We start from the raw sequence: 25,837 nt of genomic DNA, 5'->3' as shown, positions 1-25,837 counted from the left end.
TTGTCCTCATTCTGGTTTTTAATGTTCAAGGTGACAACAGTGTACAGTTTTTCCAGACCCATATGTAGTTTCCACAGTAATCTCCACCTGCTGGAGAAAACACTATGACAGATGCCATTGCCCCAGCAGGTCACTGCCAGTGTGGGAATTTGGGATCAAAAGCACCAAGCCAAGTCCCTTGCTCAGGATGGGTCTTGGTTGAAACCACAAGCCCTTCTGCAGTTCTAGGTGGATGTAGTGTTGGTTCTTGGCTCATTGCAGGGGTGAAGCAGGAAACAGAAAGACTGGTGAGGCCTGCTTGGAAAGAGGATCGAGGCACATTACGATTCCAAACCAGGAGATCCTGAGTCAGCACTGATTCTAAGTCTCTGGTTTGTTTAACAGGGGAAAGGATTCCATCCAAGAGCCCAACGGGCCTCCTCTCCCAAACATGCATAGGAAGCAAACTTACGGGGGTGGAGGCTCTTTACCAGGCTAGGACTACTGCCTATGTTTCTGCAAGTCACAAGTCAGCAGGTCAAAGAACAACTGTGAAACAGAATCTGCTAAGCAAAGCCAAGTAGTGACACTCACTTCCAAAACATACCCACAGAAGCCTCCTGCATGTACCAACAGTGACAGATGCTTGTAGCACAGGAAACTCACCCCTTCTTCAACAGTTGATTTGACTTGCCACACATCACTAGTGAACAGCTCGGTGGCATTTTGGCTGTTTATCTTTTAGGGCAAGATACCCTGATTCTGAACTCACTTGGGTAGGGTTGGCATGAGCTGTATCCTAGTGAAAAAAATACCCCACCTACCTCCTAGGTCCACTCAAGACTTCTGCACGTGGAGTAAGTCAAACCATAAAGGAGCCCATAACAATACCCAGGAGGTGAGCAGTCTGGATGGTGACGGAGGAAAGGACCAGGCAGGCAGGTGGAACAGACTCTCAACTGGCCAAGGCCTGGCAAGATTGGATTTCCCAGGGGTTGAGTAAAAGGAGCACAGGGAAATATTTATTTTCATCTTCTGAAGACACTGTGTGCATGTAGCTCTGATTTCCCACTTCAGGGGACTCTGGCTGCTGCCCAGTTTTATCTGGGCCAGCGATATATTCTTGTGGGAACAAGTGGTGGCAAAGCCCCTTTCGACACATTTCCCCTCCTTCCTCCAGTGATCGTTGGGGCTGGCAGGTGGGACACACTAGTGAATAAGCCTTGTGTGCCACAAGTTTTTATGTAGAGAAGATGGAAGGAAGTTTCCTCCCACAGGCCCCAAGATAAATATAATTTTAAAGCAATTAAAGCCTGCTTCAGTGGGAGAGTTTCCGTACAACATGCTGGTGATATTCCTTCAATTTTTTTGGTTGTTTTTATTTTTTTTTTCATTAAAGTCCATTGATCGTCACAAAAACCCAGGAAATGCAACTAAGGAGAAAAACAAATGTCCAACCAAGATCTAAGAACCCAGAGCTATGGAGGAGACGTCGCACTGGACTGCTGGGTGTGCACAAGGGGGCAGGAGGGGCGATCCTCATGAGGCATGGCCACTGGCCATGGGAAACACAGGAGGGACGCCAGGCAGCTGGCTGGGCGGTTATGTTAACCGCTGCACGATGACAGCATTGAGCAGGTTGGCTTCCTTCAGGGTCTGGCTCTCATCAGCCAGCTCTTTGTTCGGGAAAGTAGTCATGAGGATAAAGCTGGTGGCAGCCATGGCTGGCCGGGCATCCACGATGAAGAGTCGGATGTCGCTGATCCTGCAGGAGTTGGGGAAGTGGTGAGCAGTGCCCTCCTCTGCCATCCACACCCCTGCCCTGTGGAAAGCTAAACACCTCGCAAATCCCCGTCCCTGACCTTCTCCACAGAACAGCGAAAGCTACGCTCAGGCATGTGGGACCATGTCCCTTTCTTGCCAAGAGTCCTCCACTGCTGTTTCTATTTTCCTTGAGATAAACATCAACAACCCTACTGGGTTCCCAAGGCCTGCCTAATTTTCTACCACCCTCTTTCCCCTCAATCTCTTCTCCCCACTTTTGGTTCATCAGGCCATACTCTCTTCCCACATTTGGGTCGTTCTTTCCAGAGGCCCCCTGCCTGATCCCCGTCCTGTAATCCTCCTAATCACAACTCAGGCCTCGGATCAAATGCCACCTCCTCAGGACAGCCTTCCTCAGCTCCTTGTCTCCATCCCTGGCCCTCCTTCCACATTTATGGAATGATCTGATTAGTGTCTCCTCCTGCAGCTCATGAATTTCATAAGGGCAGTATATGTCTGTTTTGTATGTCACAGGAATCACAAACTATTTGTTAGAAATTAATGGTCAACTTCTCAGGGCCAGGAATCGTTTCTCCAGACACTGCCTATCTTCTGAACCTGGAGATCATATGAGAATGAAACCACCTGGAAACAATGCCTCCTTCTCTACAGCACTTAAACAGAAGTTTCCTTTTTGCCCCAAACCCCTAAATTCTATGCAACTTACAATTTGGCACATCTAAGGGTGTGGACCTGCAGGATTCTGCCTGTGACTTTTAGCAAACCAAGCCTTTTCACCCAGCGAAGCTCTCTGCATGGGCTGTCCACCTTGGGAGTGGGCAGCAGTGTGCTGAGCTTAATGAGTGAAACGAAACTGAGGCAAGTAACTCACATCACTGGGATGGGTCACTCCCTTAACCACCAGACACTTGAGTGTAATGAAGGTTCCTGATGAAGGAGGTCTGAACAGGCTCTAGATGCTCCTGGCTCACAGCTGGGGCTTGTCTCCCGCTTTTACTCACAGGCGAGCCCAGTCGATACTCAATGATTGTCAAACAATTCACTGACCCCACATCTGGGTGCTGGCTTAGTTGGCTCATGACCAATAACATTTAGACACTTCTGTTCCACAGAAAGGAGATACCAAATATATTTACTGGCGACAGTCCTCTAGCACCTCTCCTACTAGTCTCTTCCCTTTGCTGCGCCTCAGTCTCCCCATCTTTAAACTGAAGGAGGAACTGATCTAGCCCAGACGGTCTGAGATGTAGAACAGGCATTCCCAGAATTCTCGACAGCCAGATCTAGAAGAGATCTTCCTGGCCCAGTGGTTTTCACAGGCCGCTTGTGGGGAGGGAGGTGGAGGAAGCCAGGTGAGTGGGATGCTGGCACTGTAACCCCTTCTCCTCTATCAACCACAGCAGTTCTAATTTGATCTCTTCACAGGACTTTAGAATAAGACTTCCTCTGAACAGTCTGGTAGCTTAAAAAGCCCTGAGAAATCCAATACTTTAATTTTACAGATGAAGAATAAGACACACGGGGTGGGGGCGGGGGGGAGTTAACAGTCACTGGCCACACTAATGGAAGAGTGGGGACCAGAACCTAAGGCTTCAGACTTGTAGTCCTTACCACCCTCATGTCTGTTTTGGGGAAAGCATGGAGTGCCTGCTGGTGTTTAGGAGGAAGAATGGCTCTCTGCTTCCCACACATTCGTGTGAGTCCCAGAGGACACTCCTAGAATAAGCAAGGCCACACAATGCAAGGTACCTGTGGCTGTGGTTAAATTTCTGCACCAGCCTCCCGCCGTCTGCAAGCCGAATTTGGATGTTTGTGGTAGGCTCTGATTCGTCGATTAAGATGGAAGAGCTGGCTTTGGCTTCATTTTCTGCCTGTTGGGCTGGAGAGCTGGTACTCAACACCTGGGGGGCAGTGCTGAGGAGAGAGGATGGCATCAGGACACAAGCAGAAACAAGGCCCCTGGCAAGAAGGGAATCCCCTTTTGGACTGTTACTGAGCATTTCCTATGCTCCTGTCATCGTTTGGTGCTGCTGATCTATTGACCCAGACAGGGAGAACTGTGCCCTTGTGGTCCAGCAGAATTAGCCTCAAACCCTGAGTCATGTGTTTCATATGTTATTGCTAGCTCTCTTGCTCCTGAGTAATGTGGGCAAGTTACTCGGCCTTTTTCCTCCTTGGTGTCTTCATCTGAACAAGGGCTTGAAGGGAGGAAAGCAGGACAGCCTAGGGTGGGAGAGACAGGGTCATAAGGCTAGAAGACATAATAGACCAGGGTCAGTTTTGGTCTCAAATGGAGTGGTAGAGGGGAGTGTTCCAAGTCTGCAGTTGAGGCAGCCTTGGCACAGCCTGGCAGGTGAGTAGCAGGTTGCAGGCGAAGCAATCCAGATTCTTCCTCTGTGATGGAATTTTCAGGCCTGCATTACCTAGTGCACCTCACTCATGTGTGTCTGTACTCATACATCCACTATTGAGGGCAGGGGAGAGAGTTCTGAAGGGTGTTGAAAAGCCAATCAAGTGCTGGGTACTGCTGGGATTCATCATACAATGAACAGGACACGGTGTCTGCCACAGTGTTAGATTTCATATCTTAGAATCACATGGACCAGGGTTTGAATTACTCATGGGTTAAGGCTATAGGCCTTGCTCAGTTTTTGTGAGGATTAAAGGGGAAAATTGCATAATGCACTCAGGATGGCTGACAAACACAAAATGCACAAGGACTCCCAATTCTCCACAACTGTATGGAGCCACCTTCTCTCCTCCAAACTACCTGTTCACTTCACTCCCAGTCTTTCTCTTGGCAGACGACCTGACCTAGACCTTTACAAAGAAGCAAGGCCATTAGATAAGCCTTTGCTTCCCCTCAAAGCCTCTAATTAGATCAGTTCTTGTACCTTACCCTTCCCCCTTCACAGCCCCAAAAATGGTACTCAGAGCAAATCCAACTGAAAGTGCTTTCCAAAGTGTGTTCCATAGGAAGGAAGGTGTAGGAAAGGCCACATATCACACCAGCAGCTTCAGAGGCCATTGGTACATTAAAAGTTTTGAGAGACTGAACAGTTCAATAGCGCCCTGAAGCACATAATTAAAGAATGACTGAAAAGTGAACTTATTCTTTTCTGTGAATGTGAAAAATATGGACTTAGAGAATTACAAAGTAGAGCTCAGAAGAGAATGTCGCCCACATTACTAACACTAGAGAAGCTGCTTCTATGCATCAGTCTCACAGCATGTGGGACTCAAAAAGTGTAGGCTGGGACACAGAGTTTAAATGACACCACCATAGGCCACAAGAGTTGCTTGGAAAGAGTGAAGAGGTAAACCTCACATACCTGTAAATGCCTAAGCGCTGCACCAAGCTTTTCCAACCACCCATGGCTCACGGGCCGTATGTGGCCCAGGACAGCTTTGAATGCAGCCCAACACAAGTTTGTAAACTTTCTTAAAATGTTATGAGTTTTTTTTTTTTTTTTTTGCTTTTTTTTTGTTGTTGTTGTTAGCTCATCAGCTATCATTAGTATTAGTGTATTCCATGTGTGGCCCAAGGCAATTCTTCTTCTTTCAATGTGGCTCAGGGAAGCCAAAAGACTGGACATTCCTGATCTACACTATCTTGTTTTGTTCATTAGTTTCACAGACATTAGGTCAACTCTCCAATTAGAATTCAGGCAGGCTGTCCCTCAATTATTTATAATAATTCAAAGTACATGTACTCATTGAAACCACTGCCTGCCAGAAAGGGAACTATAACATTTTCAGTCAGGCCTAAAATGAGAAAGAAGCTGTTAAGCCAAAATAGCTGATATCTATTCAGGCAAGGGGGTGGAGAGTAGAAAAAACAGGAGTGACATTTACACCGACTTTGTGCAGGATTGTCTAAAGGAGCTTTCACAGTCATGACCTCACTGAATCACCACAACCATCCTTTGAGATAGGTGTTATCTCCATTTTATAGATGAGAAAACAGACACACATGCTATGGATCATTTTTAAAAACTCATGCAATAAACAAGCTTTCTTTCAGTATAGATTCTGTGTATTCCCACCAGCCAGGATTTTGTCAAGCTTTACAATTAGGATGGTTTACTTTAGAAAAATAATATTTACATTGAAAATGCTTTCTCAAACTTCTCCTTGAGTGTCATTCCTCACTTACGAGCTGATGACCCTCAGCAAGTTACTGAGCATCTTGGCACCTCAATTTCCTTTTCTATAAAATGGAGATACTCTCCTTACCACATCTCCATGCCTTTTAGGGGGAAGCAGTCTCTACTGTCCCTATTATTAAGGAGAATTGGTGTGATGCTAGAGAAATGGCACAATCTTTGGAGCTATGCCACCTACCATTTGGCCTCCGCTCTGCCTCTAAACTAAACAAGCAGTGTGGCCTTAAGCAAGTCACAACTTCCCGGGGTTTCAGTGTCTTTGTGTGTAAAATGAGGAGCTGTTCTGTTTTGAGGATGAGACGAGATAGTGTGCATACAAGGCCTGATATTTACGAAATCCTCCACACAAGGAAGCAGTTGCTGTTTGGGTTTGCTTCCCAGCACGTCCTGTTGCAGATGGCTGGTGGCTCATCACTGGAAGAGATGAGGAAAGTCTGATGCCTGGACTTGGCTGTGCTGCTTCTGACTGGTTGTTTCTCTTACACACTCCCTGAAAATTAGGTGAGGCAGGGTGGCCTGATAAATATGGTGACTGTTTATGAGGCACCCATTCCTAAGCCAGGCCCTGTGCTGAGTACTTCACATGTACTAACCCACATTACTTAACCCACAGGCTTAACCCCCAGCCTATGAGGTAGGGATTCATCATCTCCACTTCACAGATGAGGAAACTGAGGCACAACAGGGTTAAGCAACTTGCCCAAAATTCCAGTGTTGGTTCACAGAGGAGGCAGTATACAATCCGACCTGTCTGGCTCTCCATCCTGTGCTCTTTACACTGTCACACTCTTCTGTTGGGCCTTACAGTCAGACAGATATAGGCCTGGATTTCAAGACCCAGTTTCCTCATCAAAAAACAGTTAAAACTTCCCAGATAGTTGAGAAAATAGCTAAAAACATGCACTGTACCCAGCACATACTAAAAACACAAACAAATGTCTATGTGGCTATGCAAGAATATCCAGGATGCTATGCAGGCTGGCAGGTAAGGACAGAGACTGGAGGGATCCAGCTCTGCACTGGCCAGCAATATGGATCTCACCAAGTCTCAGGGTCCTTCTTTCCAGAATGGGGATCAAAACAGGATTAAAGAAGATAAAACATGTGAAATACTTTGCATAGTGCTTAGCTAACAACACAAAACACTCGGCTAGCCAATTACTATCATTCTTCAAGGTCCTGCCCCACTTATATTTGCCTCAATTCTGGACCTAAATCCACTGGAAATGCTATCAGCTGCCCATGGGCTGTAAGTGGAAGGTCACCTGACAGGCATTCCCAGTCTGTGCTGCTCTCAAGGAGGATAGGGAATAGAAGAGGAGGAGAAACCTGACGACCAGGCCTCCTGATTCTTCAAATAGTAAGAGCACATCATTTAAAGAACATTAGTTCCATAGTGCTCTAATCATCCCGCAGGGCAGCCACATACATCTGTTCAAAGGAGCTGGTCTGTCAGCTCTTCCTGAGAACTGCCAACAGCTGGGCTACTGCTCCCAATGAGCGGCTGGCCATCTGCAGCTGTTTGATCACAGGCAGGAAAGGTTAGAGCAGATGTCTATAAATAGTGTTTTTTGGTGTCTCCCTACAAACATAGTAAGTTATGGGGAAAATGAGTCTCAATCCAAGAGCCTGAATCACCCAACTCCTCCTATCTTTACAGTGAGAATAAACTGGCACTAGGTGCTTTCTCGCCACTGTTACAAATCCTGAGACCAGTCATATTCTCCACAATAATAACCACTAGAGGTGGCACAGGAGCAGCTAAAGCTCACTTCCAGCAGCAGTGACCCCTCCTTTCAAGTGCACTCTTGCTGTTTGCTAAAACAACAACAAAATTCTCTGGTTTCTCTTCAAATTGTATACATCTTTTACCTTTTACTAAAACAACAAACATTTAATACAACTGAATTTTCTCAAAATCTTTGAACTGAGACAACTTATTCATTCACTTGAAGCATTTTCCCAGATAATTAAGATTTTGAAAAAGTCCAGCACTGACTGATTTTTGAAGCAAATCTGAGAAAATTTTCTTGAACTTTTGGCTTCTGATCATTTTGGTTCATAAGACAATGAAAAATGTAGTAAAACTTACGGGAAAAACTAAAGCAGCTGTCCTGATTTAGACTGGTTTTTCTTTTTAAGCTAAGTTTTCATAAAAAGCCAGAACTGAAATAAAATGCAAGTGGAATTGGCATTGAACACTTATTTTTTTTTGTTGATAAACATCATGGTGATATCAAGTTCTATCTTGTACTCATTCTCCACACTAATATTTATTTCTATCATGCTAAAATAGACTTTAAACATATTTTAATTTTCTGAGATGCAGAGTTTCACACACATAATATGGTTAGACTCTCCAATAGTAGAAGCATTTCCTGTTAGTATTATAAAATCATACCCAAAGTACATGGTGTTCTGAAGCTCTAAGCCCTCCCTTGTAACTGGCAGTGAGCATAAAAAATATAACCTTTTTGATGGGCAATTTGATATCTTAAAAATATGAAGCCCTTTTGAAACAATAATCCTATGTCTAGCCCAAGATTAAAGAGTATACAAAGATTTAATTAGAGATATTCACTGCAATGTTGTAGTTCTGGTAGCTGCCTAAATGTTTAACAGTAGGGACTGGTTAAATTACAGCACATTTGTGGGCTAAAAAATTATGTAAGCATTATAATTAAAAGTGTAGAAATAAACTCACTGATATAGGATGACAGCCATACTTCATGGATAAAGCAAAAAGTGGGTGATAAAACAGCATGTTTACAAACACATGTAAATGAGTAAGAGAAGAAAGATACACTTGCCAGATATTTCTGGGTGTTAGGTTTAGGACAGCTTTTATTCTTTACCCGCACTTTGTATTTAGATGAACATGTACCACTTTAACAATCAGAGAAAAAGAAAATTAGGTGCCCTATAAAGCTCATCACAACTGACAGGGACACTCTCTGTAAGAACAGCTGTCGTGGGCTAGTCCACAGCCCTTGACACAGTAGACGAAATCATGAGAATAGGGATGACTTAACTATTTTGGGCCTGCTAAATCTAATACCGTGAGCTCTGACCCTTGCTCCTGATGAGGCATGAATGGTCAATAGGCAGGTAAGGGATTCTAGCAGAGGGCCAGCCAGAAGCTCAGAGGGCATGGTTGCTGGAAGACCAAGCTTTGATCCCTGAAGACAGTGAGGTGAGCAAAGGCAGTACCTACTTTGAGAACTGCCAGATCTAGGTTAGAAAGGATGTCTCATTGTGCAGGAGTGCAGGAAGGAATGCCAGTCAGAAGGCCTGGGGTCCTGGCTGTAACACAGACCACACACAAGGACAGGCCCCTAATGTCCAAAAGCCTCAGCTTTCTCTCTATAAAATAAAGATCATATTGGCAAGAAGGGTCACTATGCTCTGAATGCCTACCATGTGCACAGTTCCCTCTGAAGAACACTAATCAGGTGACCCCATGGCCATGGCCAAAGCTAAGTGGATCCTGAGAGAAGGCAGCCTACCAATGGGTTGGCCAAGAGTCTGGTGGGAAAACTGTATGAGGGATACCAGTGACTATTAACCAATCAGATATCATCAGAGGGTTTGAATAGAAGATAGAGAATGTCTGTTAGTAGAGGGTACAGGAGTGAGAAGGCAGTGGCAGAGGACACAAGGCAGAAAAAGTCACAAGTGGCAGAGTGTCAGGAAGGGTCAAATAAGTAGAAATAAGAGCTGCTGAGCTGCCATAATGGTAGCACACCAGCCTGCAAAGGGGCAGCAAGGTTCTTGAGCGTCCCTGCATCCTAAGCAACCCACCGTGAGGCCTGGCTGGATGAGAGTCTGTAATTCCTTATCCCCCTTGGAATCCCCATTTTGGCCTTAAGCCATCAAGGAGATGACACCTTCCCTGAACACCCTAGATTACTGATCCATAGCAGCAATTATGTTACACTCTCTGCTTACATTGACTGCTAACTATGGAACAATGTTCTACATGTATCAGCTCACTTATTCCTTGCAACAATAATCCTAGGAGGTATGGACTCTTATTAGTACCAACTTATGGTTGAGGAAACTGAGGCTGTACAGTCCAAGGTCACACTGCTAGAAAGTGAAGAATCAGAGATATAAACTCAGGTCTGTTAACTCCAAAGTCCGTGTTCTCCACACTGTTCCTCCCATAGAAATACAATTTGAAGTATTTTGTAAACAGTAAAGAGCTAATAACCAAAGTGAGTGATACACAGGGTCTGCTGGGCTTGGCAGGTGTGACTGACAGTCTGGCTCTCACCTGTGCTGCTCCTTACCTGCCCAGTTTCTGACCCTCGCCAGTGAAGGCTCTGAAGGCTCCTTTGGGCTTCACAAAGTCCTCGTCCCGATGGTCCTCCATATCCAAGTTCACCTGTCCACCGTGAGCTAGCCTCCGCAGCTCTGCTGGCACCTCCCTGTGGGAGAAAAGGCCATGCTGGGGTCCACAGAGAGAAGATGGAAATGACAGTGATGGGGAAAAGGGGAGAAGAAACCTCTCAGTCCCACAGAGAAAATTGCTGGGTCTCCCCAGGGAGCAGGCTACTCCGGTGGCTACCTGTCTACCTCCACCTTTTCTCTTGTTTGTTCAGCCATGGCCAACACCTATTTCTTATTTGGCCACTTAGGTCTGCCTCAGGCCCAAAGGGGAAAAATGGACACACAAGGTTTTTGGAGCAGATCTATGAATCTGTATCTCAACTATGCTGAATCTGCTTCAAACAATTTACTTCCCAAATAATCAACATTCTGCCTTCTTCTTTCCCAACTGCTATCCACTCACTGATTTGGGACCTGGAGGAGGGCTTTTTCACTCACCCTCTGCGGATAGACTCCAGAAACTGGGCATTGGATGGATCTTGGTAGCTTCTGAGTTCTCCGTTATCCAGGCTGAATCCACTCTTCCAGAGTTTCAATACTACATGAACCTGTGATGACAGGGAGTAAACAGTTACCAGGGATCTGGTAAGCATAACAATTTGAACTTGCACATTAGCAGGTTTTTACTATTTCTCAGTGTTGCTACTACCAAAACACACACAGACAGACACACATACATACATGTGTGCACAAGCAATTCAACAAGCAAACTAAATAAGCATTAACCTAGAATAGGAAGGTAATCCAGCACAGACTAAGAGCAGGGGTTTTGTTTTAGGAGAACTGAGGCTGCACCTTGACTGTGCCACTCACTAACTAGATGGCTCCAGGCAGGTGACCCAATTGACGCTTTGCTTGTGCTTGGTATGCAGTGAGTGTCCGACTAAACTACCATGGCAAATCTTGCTTGTGGACTATTCCAGTCATTAAAAATGTTATCTACAAGTTCTGTTAACAACAACTCCCATACACATTCACAGCAAAGGGTCTAGAAGGCTAAAAACCAAGGCATTAGCAGCTGCCTCGGAGGATAAAATGTTTATTGTCTTCTTGTTTGACTTTATTTTGGAATAAAACCCAAAATGATTTAAAACATATTATAGAAATCAATGATCACAAGACTACAAGAAAATGTTTGTGGTATAATATTGAATAAAAAAGACTCAAAATTGTGTGTATGATTACACTTGTGGGGAGGGGGACCCTAAGCACAGGGCTAAATAGTGGACAATGAGGAAAACTAAAAAAAAAAAAAAAAAAAAAAAAAAAAAAAAAAAAAAAAAAAAAAAATTGGTGTTAAGTCTTCTCTGGGGGTCTGAAGACAAGTTCTTCAGCTATACTCACATCACTAGAGAACCCCAGATACACTGTACCTCTGCCTGAGATCCATGGGCTGCTCAAAAAACTCCTTCATTTGCCCATCCCCTTTCCTCACCTGTTCTCACCAGCTCTCTCACCCAGCACCCATGAAAGCTGCCTTTGATTTTCCAGTAAGCCTCTCTGTTCATGAACCACAGCAAGGGCACTATGACTGTTAGCTTCCCTTTCAGAGGCTGCTGGTTCATGCACAATATGTAACCAATCCCTTCAGAAAAATGACAGAACAGTCCACAGGTTTCCCTCATGCAAGGTGGATGCACACTCACATCTTGGCTGGAATGCTGCCTCTTTTCTCCTGCCACATAGGCAGACTCTTCCTCTGGTGCTGCCCCAAGGCGGTAGCCACCTCCTGCAAATGGCTATAAGGGACAAGTTCATACACATTTGAGAGGTTGGTCCATGGTAAAAGGGTTACTCAGATGTAATGATATATATATCTTAGGTAAGAGGAAGAAAGAGGAATGGGTTCCTGATCAAGCATGTTAGCTACTAGATGCATTTTCTCTGACATCAGACTCAGTGCCTACATGGCCAGGCAGTATGGTAAATGAATTAGGTGGCCAGAACTGGGGTAAGAGCTGGAAGGGGCAGTGCCTGGCTAAAGGAAACAGATGCTACTAAACTCTCATTAACCATGACCATGTAGGAATTTGGGTACAGGAGTCCCAAAGAGACAGAAATCCCTGTTTTATATAAAATAGATGGCTATTAATTCAAGTAAAACAAAATAAAACTCCAAATAAGTCAAACTGGATAGGCCAAACAAAACATGTATGCAGAACCCAATCTAGACCATAGGCTACAGGTTTGAAAACTCTGCCCCAATTCTTGGTTCCACGTTAAAGGGTGAGAGAAACTATACTCGCGTTCTGCACAGAAGACCAAGTAAGCACATGAAAAAAAGAAAAAGAATCAGTCACTACCGAGGCGAAGAAGGTGGCATTCCCAGCTCTGGAATCTCAGTCCTGTGGGCAGACAAAGACCCTCATACTCACTCTCGGTTTACTGGTCTCTCCAGGGCTCTTGGTCACTCGCTCCACAGCTACAGCTCCATGCTCTTTGGCACCTTTAAAGAGATCATCCACCAGCTCGTTGGGACTTTTCTTCCTGGGAGGGCCAACAATCTGCTGTCCACTTCTCTCTGAGCCCCCAGCATAAAACCTGTGTACAAAATACACCTCTAACATGAAACACTCATGGAAAACATGAATGGAGCATGTGCCAGGCTGGTGCTGGGCACACTGAGGCAAAGGTACAACGCTTGTCTTTAAAGAACTTACTGGCTAGCTGGGAACACATGGAAGGAGGCAAGCAGGTACAATGCAGTGTGAGCAGCAACAGAAGTCAGTAAGGGAACACTGGGTGGGAAGGACAGCCAAGACTTCCTATAAGGGTGTCTTCTGGGCCGAGTCTTAAGGATGAGGATGAGTTTATTAGGTGAAAAAATTGGGGAAAGGCATTCCAGGCATGCAAAACAGCTTATCAGCTCAGGACAGAGTCTCAGCTCAGGAGAGAGTCTCAGCTGGGAAATATCAATCTGGTGGCCAGGCTCCTCTCCAGGAGACAGTGACTGCAGTCATAGTCAGAAGTATCCACCACTAGTGACTTGGGGTTAATGGCGGCACTGGCATGGTTAGTACAAGCAGCTAGGCTCCAGTCTTGGCTCTGCCACTGTGTGTCCTGGGTAAGGCAGTGCACTACTCTGTAACTCACTTTCCTTGTCTTTGAAATGGGAGGGAAGGACCACATGCCCTACCTACCTGCTCCTTAAGTCAGAGCCGTGAGGTTCAAATCAGCAGATGTATGCAAAAGAACAAGCACAGAGTAATGCACACAGGTAAGGTGGTGTGACACAGCACCAGGAGCTCCCCCAAGCCTCACCTCACCTTGCCATTCATGTGACACACACTGTGGCCCCTGAGGAAAGGGTACTGGAGGTCAGAGAAGCTCCAATCTCAAATACAAGTCCCAAGACACCCACACTGGGCTTTGCAACAGGCCAGGCATGGCTTGAGATAATAAAATTAGTACTTTTTTATATGGGTCTGAAAACCAGTTGTCATGCAGCCTGGCCCCACTGCCTCTTTATTACTCCTAGTCAGAGCTAAGTCAACAGCTTGTCCCCAAGTGGGAAAAATCGAGAACCTATAAACATTAGGCTCAGCCCTCTATTTCCTGACATTCACCAGAGAACGAGAGGCAAAGCCACAGGCCCTGACAAGGACAACAGCACCAGTGTCCTTTTAGTCTGAAATGCTGAGGGGTCAAGGAAGTAAGCGGAATGTGAAATAAAGGAAGGTCATTGCCTGGAGGATGTGACTGGGTGGGAAGAGAATGAGAAAGTCATTTATGAGCTGGGCATTCACGTACTTGATGACACTGCCTTTCACTCAGGAGTTAATACCCTTTCACTCAGGAGTTAATACCCTAAAATTAACATACATTCTCATATCCAGGAGTATCTAAAAGGAAGGTTTTGAGGCAGTGTGAAGGTCACAATAGGAATGAAAATAGAGAATAGAACATGTGTAATTTCTCAGCCCACTTCTCCAAAGACTGACCATGATGAGATAACTGCATTCCCGTAATAGTTATTATACAATTTTCCTTAGGAATGTCTGACAGACCGAGGCAGATCCTGTGGAGAACCAAAACCCATGAAATGAGGTTGTAGCCAGTTCATTCTTGTTCATTCCAGGTAGATGAAGTTCTGCTAAATGGACCAGAAAGTCAAAGTCTTTATTAAGGGATCTCAAAGCCCTGGCTTCAGAACTGGGAGCCTGTGAGCAAGAACCTTAAAAACATGCATGCCCTTGACCTAGTATTTCCATTTTTAAAAACTATCCTAAAAAATAAACTGAAATGTAGTTAATTAATCCACAAAAATGTTCACAGCACTGGTATTTACAGCAGTAAAACACTGAAAATAACCTAAATGGCAGGCATCCCATATAACAGATTATTATTACAGCATATGAAAAGGCATATGAAGGATTTTAATGACATAGGAAAATGTTTGAGATGTAGCATTGATTCAACAAAACCATATTTATATATGGAACAAAGACTGGATGGAAATATGCCAGAACATCAACCGAAGTTACCAAAGGGTAGATGAGTTTAAGCCTTTTTCATCATACTAGTCTGTATTTTCCACAATGGATATTTTTATTACAATGCTCCTAAAGGTTAAGAACAAATAGATGTGTGCATGTCTATTGGGGGAATATACACTTACAAGCCTATTATTCTGTTTTTTACATGATGTTTTTTAAATTAAAAAGAAAAAGCTGGAAAGAAATATACCAAAAAACGGATATATGGTTACGTATGGATTATAATATAATGAATAACTTTTTCCTTCTTTTCCTTATTTTTTAAAATTGTAAATTGGCAGTTTATAATTGTTTATACTTCTGTGGTACAAAGTGATGTGATGCTTTAACAATATGAAGTGGATTAAATCAAGCTAGTTAGCATATTCACCACCTCAAATACTCAAAATTTTTGTGGTGAGAACACTTGAAATTAACACGTAGCAATTTTGAAATGTACATGCTCTTTTATTAACTATATTCATCATGCTGTGCAAGAGATCTAAAAAAAAAAAAGCCCCAAACCATATTCCTCCTGTCTAAGATTTTAAACCCTTTGACCATCATCTCCCCATTATCCCCTCACTTCTGCCTCTGTAACCACACTCTGCTGATTGTTCTAGACTGGAATTGTTCTAGATTCCACATGTGAGCATGCCGTATTTGTGTTTCTGTACCTGGCTTATTTTAGCTAGCATAACGTTCTCTATCCATGTTGCTGAAAATGACAATTTTCTTCTTTTCACAGACTGAGTCGTACTCCTACTGTGTATATATACCACATTTGCTTTATCCATTCATCTGCTGGTAAGACACTTACGCTGATCCATAACTTCGCTACTGTGAAGAGCACCGCAATGAGCATGGGAACATAGACATCTCTTTACAAACTGATTTCAAATCTTTTGAGTCAAATATCAAAAAGTGGGACTGCTAGATCTTTTCCTTATTTCCCTCCCCTAATATTCCTCGATAAATACATTAAGTAATGGAACAGGGATCACTTCTAAGCTACGGGGAGAAGAGACTTCCTAGGATATAACCCACAGACCAGCCCACAGTAGTAACGGCTAACAATAACTGAACATGTTTACCAGGTCCTGTTCTAGGTGATTTACACATTACCCTGAACTTCCCTGTAAACTGTCCCCCAGATCCCATCTAGAAGACTCACCTCTGGCCTTCCTCCTCCTCCTCATCCTCATCTTGGTCATGAATGAGGTCTCTGAAGGATGTCACTCTATTATCACTGGAGACACAGAAAGGAGCAAAATGATCTCAGGGAGCATTAAGAAAGGTAACCCTCATCACCAGCAGCTAAGGAGGTGAAGACACTAAGGTTAGATTTTTGGTAGGTGAGAGGAGAATGTTATGTGGAGACAGGTTAATCCTCTAAGACTGCACATAAAATAATGTGGCATTTATTTTTCCAAGGTCAAACAGACTGAGTATAAATTAGAAAGTCCTATCGTGAGGTAAAATGGAATCCCAATTTAAGCTATCCTGGCTTTAATAAAAACTAGAAAGTATTCATTAATATTTAGGAAAAAAAGCAGTGTTGTGTAGGGTGGGCACAACTAAAAATGAGTACAAGGGTTAAGTAGTACAGACAGTGGGAAGGAATACAGGAACATAAGAAAGGCTTCGCAGAAAAATAAAATATTTGGACCAACTGCCAAAGAACTAGTGGACAGTCACGGTGATGGGGCTGCTGGGGAAAAGGGGTTGGTATAGCATTACAGGAAAGCAGCATACACAGTGCACAGAGACCAGAGAGTTGAAGGAAGGACACACAGTCAAGAAGTAGGAATGAATGAATATGTGGGTGACAGCACTGGAGGAAAAGCAAGCCCCAGTCTACTTCTGCTGCAGGTTAGTGGAGATGTAGTATTGATTTTGAGAACAAAAGCAGTGTTGTATGGGATGGGCACAACTAAAAATGAGCGTGAGAAGGGTTAATTCTCTCTGACATTATCTTCCACTGCGATTTTCCACCTAGTTTAGATCTGTTCTCAAGGAACAGGCTTAGTTTTTCAAGGATCATAAGACACAAGTTTTATCAAGATGAAAAAAAAAAAAATTCTGTATTTCTTAGGGGAAAAAAGCAGCTTCCATATAATATGGGAGAAGGAGAGTGATACGGTTTGGCTCTGTGTCCCCACCCAAATCTCATGTTGAACCATAATTCCCAATGTTGGAGGAGGAACCTGTATCATGTGGGTGTATTTCCCCCATGCTGTTCTCATGATACTGAGTGAGCTCTCACAAGATCTGATGGTTTTAAAATATATGGTACTTCCCCGTTTACACATGCTCTCCCCTGCCACGATGGGAAGATGTGCTTGCTTCCCCTTCACCTTTTACCATGATTGTAAGCTTCCTAAGGCCCTCCAGCTATGCTTCCTGTACAGCTATGGAACTGTGAGTCAATTAAATCTCTTTTCTTCATAAATTACCCAGTCTCAGGTAGTTCTTTATAGCAGTGTGAGAAAAGACTAACACAGAGAGTAATACAGGTTTAGTGAGGCTTTAATGAGCTGTTAACTAGGAAGAAAGCTCCAGTTCAGTCTTGAACATTTATTTCAAGGAGACAATCAGGGGACAGAAGAGTTCTGAGGTTCCATCAACTAGAAGTGAGAAGACAAAAACCAATCAATGTAGCAAATAAGCTCCCTGTATGAGTTGGCTCCTGAGAACAGCCTCCTGGGCATTCCTTGATACTCGATATGACATGGTTCAAAAGGATCCAAGTGATGAGATCTGTACTAGTACCCTGAGAGTACTAGTTTCACTCATTCATCTTCCCAAAGGGATTTTTCCATACAGGCTCAGCCTAAAGTTTCTTAAAATGACTAGGCTAGGATGACCATCTATGAAAAAAATATTTTCTATCTCCCTGTTGCTAAACTTTCAAATATATGTGTGTACACTTGCTTGGGCAAATCACTTGCTCTGACTATGGCTTTCTTTCCCCCAAAACTCATACACCCAGACTCTGATGGTATCCGACACTGATTCTGGTGTCCATGTACCAGGTTCCAATCCCAATTCTGCTTCCTACCCTTGTGATCTTGGACATGCTATTTAAATTCTCAACGCTCTCATTTTCTCACATGTAAATAAGACAATCACAGCACCAACCTATGGGCTTTCTGTGTACAGGTGGGGTAGTGATGCACGGAAAGTCTTTCGCATGGTATGGCACATTTAAGTACTACTCTTGAGTAGCAGTTCTCAAAGTGTGGTCATGGACCAGGAGCATCAGCATTACGGTGAACCTGTCAGAAATGCAAATCCCCAGGCCCCTCTTAATTCTACTGAATCAGAGGCTCTGGAAGGGGTATTCAACAATCTAGTCTTAAGGAGCCCCTGGGATAATTTTGACATACATTCAAGTTCAGAACCACTGTGTGGAGTAATACTTTCAGTTACCTTCTGGCATGGGTGTCCTAGGGATACTACCAATTGCTGAATACTTTAGTCCTATGGTCTCTATAAATCGGCTAAATATCTCAGAAAGTTCGATTTTTCAATATTAAAACTATCTCCCAGGCTACTCTGGCATACTGAAGTGGCACAAAGCTCCTTCATCAGATGACATTTTCTGCTTTTAATCTGGTTACCTAGCTCTGTCTCTGTGTGATGATGGAAATGCTCTATCTGCACTATCCAACAGAGAAGCCACTAGTCACATTTGGCTATTAAGCATCTGAAATGTGGTTAGAGCAAATGAGTATCAATGTTTGTTTAATTCTAATTAATTTAAATAGCTAGTGGCTACCTTATTGGATAATGTAGTTTTAGAGAATCAGACAATGGTAGTCGCTGAAAGTTTCAAGTAAAACTTTTGCTGGATGAAAGAGGGGGAAAAAAAGGAAGAAACTGTTACCTCTTGCTTAACCCTGCATACAGGGGTGGGAGGTGCTGGCAGGGAGGTAGCATGTGGCAGTAGAAGCAGCTTTGGACTTAGGCAGACTTGGCCATGAATCTGTGATAACAGCAGCTGTAAGTTACTTGACCTTTCTATAAGAATTAGCATCCTGACCAGCAAAATGGTGAGCACCTTATCTACTTCAAAGCTGTTGAACAGTATCAGAAGAGAACACAGGTGAGAAATATGGCTAGAAGGATGGTGACTGCTCCTGAAATACTAGCCCTCCCACTTCCAGGAACTTACAATTTACTTGGGGAGAAAAATTAAGTTAAATATCAAGAAAAGAGTTCACGGCAAGGTGGGAGAGATGCCATTGAAGGAGTGACAGTTGTGACTGGAGCTCTGTGGAACAGAATTATGGCATGCCGCCTGGTCACAGGGTTAGGAATAACACGCTCGACAGAGGAGTGGGGATGGAGGTGAACATGGAAGGATGCATGGGATCTGTAAGGGCAGAAAGCAAGAGAGTGGGCACACCTGACCAGGTGAGAGACTCAAACAAAAGCAGGAGAACCAAAAATAAGGAATAATTAGAGCACCAATAACCAAAGAAATCAGTTTGGTTGGAACAAAGGATTTAAGAAATGAGGAAACGGGAGTCAGATTAGGAAGGTGGGTCCAGGGTAAACTCTGGAGGACTCTGAATGACCACAAGAAGAGGCAGAACGTCGTTGGGGCTGAGAGCTGAAATGCTGATTGTAGAAACAACCCTACATTTAAATCCTTGTTTTACTAGCTCTGTGATCTTGGAAAGATACCCCAACTTCAGTGTCCTCATCTGTAAAACAGGAATAGTACTAACCTCAGTGCTAATAGTACTAACAACAGTACTAACCTCAAAGGGTTGTTGTCAGGACTAAAAAGGTGTTCATGTAAAAGCTTAACCCAGTGCCTGACTCCTAAATACTCAATAAATGGCAGCTGTTATTACTGAGTTTAAACTGTCTCCTGTAGCAATGGTAACATTTTTATGTCTGTCAGTCCTTTGAGAATCTCATAAAAGCCAAGGACTCTTTTGCCACAAAAGATACCTGCTAACGTGTACACAAACTTTTGCCTGTAACTTCAGTTATTAATAATTTAGAGACTTTCTCATGCCCATTCCATAGATTCCTCCTAGGGTTCTGGGGCTCCATATTAAGAATCCCTATTCTAGAGTCGGGTGTTGCTCTGAGGCAGCAGTGACAACATAAATGGGTATGTGAGAAGTCAAAAGTGGGGGATGGGGAGAGGGCAGCAGCTGGCTAAGTGTCCTGCAACACCCAGGTTGAAGCAGAGGCAGGCCCCACACAGAATTCCTCTGAGGTGCTAGCACAAGTTTGGCTTTTCCTGAAAATGTAGTCCTAGCATTTGTTTTCCTCCTCAATAAGGACAACCATGCAACAGACTGCATCCTCCTCCCTCCCTTTTTCTTGTCTTCAGTTCTTTTCTAGGCCTACCACCAAGTCTGCGCCTTAACAGAGCAATAAAGCAATGCCTCTTGGACTGAATGTGTGTCCAGCCTTTTTACTCACTTCAGTTCTAATATTAAACCCTATGTCCTTGATTCTTTTACTTTTATGCCTATTCTTAAATAAACATACTTGTTGGGGAATAGACAGAGTAAACAAAACAGGTTGAGAATGAATGCTAAAAATGATAATTCTAAAATTACAATAACAACACATACTGCGTTCTATTTGCTTGTGGTAGCAATATCCTATGTGGTAGGCACATTCAATCTCCTATGTGGTAGGCACTATCATTCCCAATTGACAGGTAAGGAAAATGAGGAACTGATACATTAAGTAACCTGCCCAAGGTCACAAAGCTTTTACTTAAGTGGCAGAGCTGGGATTTGAACCAAGGCAGTCAGGCTCCCGGGCCCACGCTAATAAACCACTGCCTTAATAGAACTTTGGGACTACTGGAGAAAAGAGAGGAATAAACATGTAACTGGCATTAGAGACTAAGTTTCAATCTCTCCCCCTGTATAATTCTGACATGCCAACATCCTAACAACACCCTAAGGTGGCTGTCAAAGACTCATACCCCAGAAAATTAGCCATCTCTACTAGCAGCTGCAAGAACAGCACTTACCCTAACAACATGTCCCAAGCAATAATACCCAGATGTGCCATCACCAGTATCTCACAGGTTAGCACGTGCAAACAGTTACAAGATCACTTTCCTCCTACCTCTTTTCTCTGGATGGGAGTGAGTGAAAGAAGTTAAGAAAGCAATGAGATCTGGGGTTAGTGCTCCTTCTTCAAAGGGAGGAAATATATTTTAAACCTCAGTTGCCTTTAGAGAGAAACATAATTTACCACTTCATGGCAAAGAAACACTATTGGTTATATTCTAGGGTTGAATTCAAACCCAAATAAAATTTCCTGGCTTAAACATACACTAGAGAGTAGAAGCAATCAGGCTAAAGCAGAGAAGGGAGACATCTCTGCCGTCACACTCTCTGTAAAGGTTCAGACACCTTTACAGGAAGCACCCCTGCCCGTCTCCTGGAAGACCAGCATTGTCTCACTCTGCAGAGCACAGGAGCAATCTGCTGCAGGAGCCAGGGAGGTGGCACCAGGGGATGCAAATGGGATCGCAAAGGTTAACACTGTTTTACTTAGTAAGACAAGGTCTCCCTAATCAACTTGGCCAAGGGTGGGTTACACAGGTTTATTTTGTACAAGACTTCTTAATAAGGTAACGGGCATCCTAAAATATCAAAACAGCTTTCCTAAAGTCATTTCGCCTAATCTTTCACATCTACAGCACCCTTGAAAGGAAGTTTTTTGGCTTTTAAAAACTTTAGAGTTGCAGTGGTCATTCCTCATATTACATAAGTAAAAGACCCTCAAAAGTCTTAAAAGTAGATTTGTGGTTTCCCCCAGAATTGAACCATAAACCACACCCAGTTAAAAGTCATGCATCTCTGTACTGGAAATGACGGAGGCTTGCTGGGAAGTACTACCCATTGACTCAGTCTAACTTTCTCATTCAGACCTGGTCCACATGCCCAGGCCTGAACCCTCTGGTCAGAAAATAATTCCTCTTCACTGCTGGAAACACTCATGTAGCAATAATTGAAGTTGGCCCTTACCTGGGGGCTGTGCCTCTGGACACTGAACTGGGGGTTGCCTGCGAAATGGTCACAATGTCTTCATCCCCTCCGTCCTCATAAAAGCTCGCTAGTGCGATCTGAAACAGAGAGGTAGTACCTTGGGACCCTTAAACAGGCCTTCACCTAACACATATCTCCTCTCAGCACAGAGGAGCACAGACATGGCCAACACTTACAAGGTAGCTTGCATCCATGGGCCAAAGAAAATTAGACCAGAAGGTTAACAGCTCAACTGTTAGTCTTCGCGTCAACTGAAACAAATTCCACCCACGATGGTGAAAAGAAGGCAGTAAGAATGGCTGGGGTGGAAGACACTCCTCATTCTCATTTTATGAAGAAACGTGATCTAGTAAAAGTAGCACACATTTAGTGAGCATTGTGCCAGGTTGTTCTGAGCATTCTACATATGTTGATTTGTTTAATCCTCACAGAACTCTATGCTATTAGTACTATTATCATCTCACTTTATAGTTGATACAGAAGCACTGAGAATTAAAAATAATTTGCTCAAGTTTACACAACTGGTAAAGTGTGGAGCCAGGTTCCATCCCTGCTAGTGTGCTCAGGCCCTTACTCTTAAGCGTTTCCAGTACAGCCAGGAGTCAGGAAATGTGGTCAGTCCAGGTTGCTACTTTTCCTTTCTTTCAAGTTGTTTCCTAATCTGTGAAATGGGGGTACCTGTCTCACCAACCTGCACACTGGATGAGATAATCCATTACGATTTATGCATACTCGCACGTCAGGTCTACACATACATAAGGAATATGGGAATCTTTTGGTCATTTGTGACATCTCTCTCACCAACTCAACGGACAGGCATTTACTAATCACTTGCTTTGCACAAACACAAGAAAGCACTGAGGTCACAGAGATGAAACAGACATGGCTCCTGTCCTCAGGGTCACCAACTTTACAGGAGACAGTGAGCTGTCACGGGATAAAAGCAATCTGCTGGGAGGCAGTGTGCTGTCTCAGGACATGTAGTGAACTGGCATTCTCAGGGAGCCTACCTTCAAGTCCTGATCCTGCCAGGCAAGTCACATGCATGAGTCTCAGTTTCCCCACTACAATGTGAGGGGAACGAGACAGAAGATCTGTTGGTCATAACGCTGTGTGCTTTTAAGTCTTTCGGGTAGAAACTTTGTATTTCTGCCCAGCACAGAGGCTTCCCGTTGTGTCTAGGTGTGATGCTTTACCTAATTCTTATGTTTGGGAAGCAATTTACGTTTGGCAGCAGACCCAGTAAAATTCCAACCCCACTACTTACTGGCTATGTGACCTTGAGAAAATTCTTTCCCCTCTGTGCTTCCAATTCCTCATCCATAAAATGGGTCTAGTCTTTACCTCATAGTGTTGCTAGGATTAAACGAATCATATTACATAAAGTGCTTGGCACATGGTGGTTTAAAGCTTGGGCTCTGTCTGCTTGGAATCAGACAGAGCTGAGTTCCACTTCTACCTCGTCTGCCTGGTAGCTAGTGAGGCCTTGAGCAAGTTACTTAACCTCTTTAACCTCAGTGGCAAAATGCGAAGGTTAAATGACAAAAGACATGTAAAGCAGTTAGAACAGCGCCTGGCTCATGGTAAGTACTCAATAAATATTAGTCATCATCATCATCATCATCTACCTAAGACGAGGCTGGCCAAGAATATTTATGCAATTCTTTCTACAGTTAATTACCGAGTGCTTATTATGTGCCAGGCATTGTTTTAGGCACTGGGAATTCATCAGTGTACAAAAATCCCTGCCTCGTGAAGCTTAAGTCTTCTCAGCAAGTATTTAGTGAATACTTAGTACGTGCCAATGAACTACACAGTAATTTCCACCAAGACTCCCATTTTACAGATAAGTTAACTACGAAAGGTGAAGAAGCTCCAACCTTGCGCCACCACCCCAGCAATTAGGAAGGCGGGGCGGGGTTCAGCTCCCGGGCTGGACTTCGGAAGTGGAAATGAGCGGCCACCTAGTCCCCGAGTGGGGCTTCACCCAAGAGCTACTCACTCGGACCAGCCTGGCCCTCGGCAGACATTCGGCGCGGCAGCCACGCCCCCAGGCACTCCCTCTCCTCGCCGGCGGCTGCAGTGCCCGAAGTGTCGCTGACGCCGCAAGCAGGAGAGGCAGAGTGAAACTGGCACGTCAGAACTGGCTGCGGCTGGCCCGCGTTCCCCCACTCCCAAGCCGAGCAGGCGACGCGTGACAAGCGGTCCCGGGACCATGAGGCCTGGGTCGGGCCGCGGTAGAGCGGGGATGACTGTGCGCTTCGGCCGCTGCGGGCTTAAGGCACCAGGCGCCCGTTCCCAGCAGTCCCCGGCCCACCCGACACAGCCCGCCTCGCGGCGCTACCTGCAAGTCCCAGCCGGCCGACTCCAGAAAGAAGCGGGCCCGGTCCTCCTCGGCGCCCGTCACCGCCACGAACTCCCTCAGCGCCTCCTGTCGCTCCGCCGCCATCTTCGACCAGTGCGCTTCCCAAAGCGCTCCGGCGGCCGCCGCACAGCCCAAGCCCAGCTGCCGCGTTCCGCTTGCCGGTCGGCGAAGCCCAGCCGGTGGGAGCCCGCCCGCAGCCCCGCCCCACGTGGTGCCCCACGCAAAGCGCTCCGTGCGGGAAACCCCGCCGCTCCGCGCCCTCTGGCGATTGCAGCGCGAACCGCAGCCTAACGGCGGGGGTGGGAGCCCCAAGGATGAGAGGCGGGGCGGGTCTTACATACACCTGTGGGCTGATGGATCCCTGCAGGAGTCAGATTCCCAATTATTCATTGACGCAGCCCTCATTTCATTAATTTATGCATTCGTTCATTCACTTACTCGTCATGCATTTACTGAGAGCTATCAATGGCCCGAGGTTTTTCTAGGGCTGTGGATATGGCAGGGAACAAAACAAAGTCCCTGCTTCCTTGCTTCTTACACTCTGGGGGTAAAAATTCAGACCTTGAACAGGCTAGGCCTCCGCTCACAACACGTCCATGCCTTGCTATCTCGCCCCGCATAAAAGTCTGTCTCAGGGCCTGCCTGCAGGACCCATGAGAAATGGGCCAGTTCCTCCATCTCATCTAGGGATCCGCTAGCTTCCTTTGCTCCAGGCGCCTTGCCCTCCTTGTTGTTCCTGGAACTTGCCAGGTATGGTGCATTTGCCTCAGGGCCGTTGCGTTAGCTGCTTCTGTGCCTGGAGCACCTTTCCTTTACCGATGGGCAAGGCGCTCTCTCCGCTTTCTTTGGGCCTCTGCTCCAAGGCCACCTTCTCAGGCACAAACCTGTCCTCTGGGCCCTCAGCTTCTTTGCCATCTTGCCTCTTGCTTCTTGCCACTGGCAGGTACAGTAAGTTCCTCTCCAAAGAGTGGGCTTGTTCAGCTTACTTGTTCTTTGTTCTCTATTTTCAAAGCCTAACTTACTCGTTCTTTGTACCTCCTTACCCCTAGTTACGGTAAACAACCTTCCCGCGGGTCCTAATCTAGAACCCACATCTGTTCCCTTGGATACCCTCGCTACAATTGCCAGTCCTATGGAAACTCTTCTTCCCGCCGAAACCGCTTGCCCTACCACTGTAGCCCACATTTCTGCTCCATTTGAACTAGCCAATAGGGATTAGCTTAGATTGTGCAGTCCAGCCCCAGCCACTGGGAACAGGACACAGAAGCGGGGACTAACCGCATTACGGATAAAAACCCCTTCTCTCTTTTGTTCGGTGTGCCTTCTTGGAGACCGGATGTGCGAGTGGCACCCTTCTGCAGAAGTGAATTGGCTTTGCTGAGAAATCTTCGTTTTCCTTGCGACTTCGAGCTTTAATTTCCAACACCACCGTGGGACCCTCTTCCCTTCCTCTTCCTCTGTCGGCCCCTGCTTATTCTTCAGCTCTCAGTTCGGGTGTCCCTTTCTCAAGGGGACCTCGAGAAGGTCCCTAGGCTTAGTCAAAACCCCTCTTAATCAAGTTATGAACAGCACAAAGTCCAGTCTTCCTTCAATTGACACAGTAGTTGCTTTCCTGGAAAATGTGGTGTCTTATTA

The 25,837-nt window shown here is 44.9% G+C and overlaps 1 protein-coding gene across 1 annotated transcript; it reads right to left on the bottom strand.

The window, feature by feature from the left end:
• NSFL1C (NSFL1 cofactor) lies at positions 1-25,126 on the bottom strand. Its single transcript, XM_023220350.2, has 9 exons — positions 24,182-25,126; positions 21,817-21,914; positions 15,972-16,046; positions 12,698-12,863; positions 11,969-12,061; positions 10,761-10,870; positions 10,223-10,360; positions 3,514-3,678; positions 1-1,744 (listed from the first exon to the last, which is right to left on the bottom strand). The coding sequence occupies exons 1-9, from the start codon at positions 24,284-24,286 to the stop codon at positions 1,582-1,584; spliced, it is 1,113 nt and encodes a 370-aa protein (XP_023076118.1). The 5' UTR covers positions 24,287-25,126; the 3' UTR covers positions 1-1,581.
• Between the last annotated feature and the right edge of the window lie 711 nt (positions 25,127-25,837).

Source organism: Piliocolobus tephrosceles, chromosome 20, assembly GCF_002776525.5.
Source record: "Piliocolobus tephrosceles isolate RC106 chromosome 20, ASM277652v3, whole genome shotgun sequence".
In the NCBI taxonomy this organism is placed as follows: Eukaryota; Metazoa; Chordata; class Mammalia; order Primates; family Cercopithecidae; genus Piliocolobus; species Piliocolobus tephrosceles.
Note: the sequence above shows the minus strand (reverse complement) of the source record. Positions and strands in the feature narration are given on the sequence as shown.

Excerpts from the sequence above, each read along its gene's own strand:
- NSFL1C (XM_023220350.2), bottom strand. The coding sequence starts at position 24,286 with ATGGCGGCGGAGCGACAGGAGGCGCTGAGGGAGTTCGTGGCGGTGACG. Across the intron at positions 21,915-24,181 it reads CGGCCGGCTGGGACTTGCAG|ATCGCACTAGCGAGCTTTTA; the intron begins GTAGCGCCGCGA and ends TCTCTGTTTCAG. Across the intron at positions 10,871-11,968 it reads GGCAGCATTCCAGCCAAGAT|GTTCATGTAGTATTGAAACT; the intron begins GTGAGTGTGCAT and ends CTGTCATCACAG.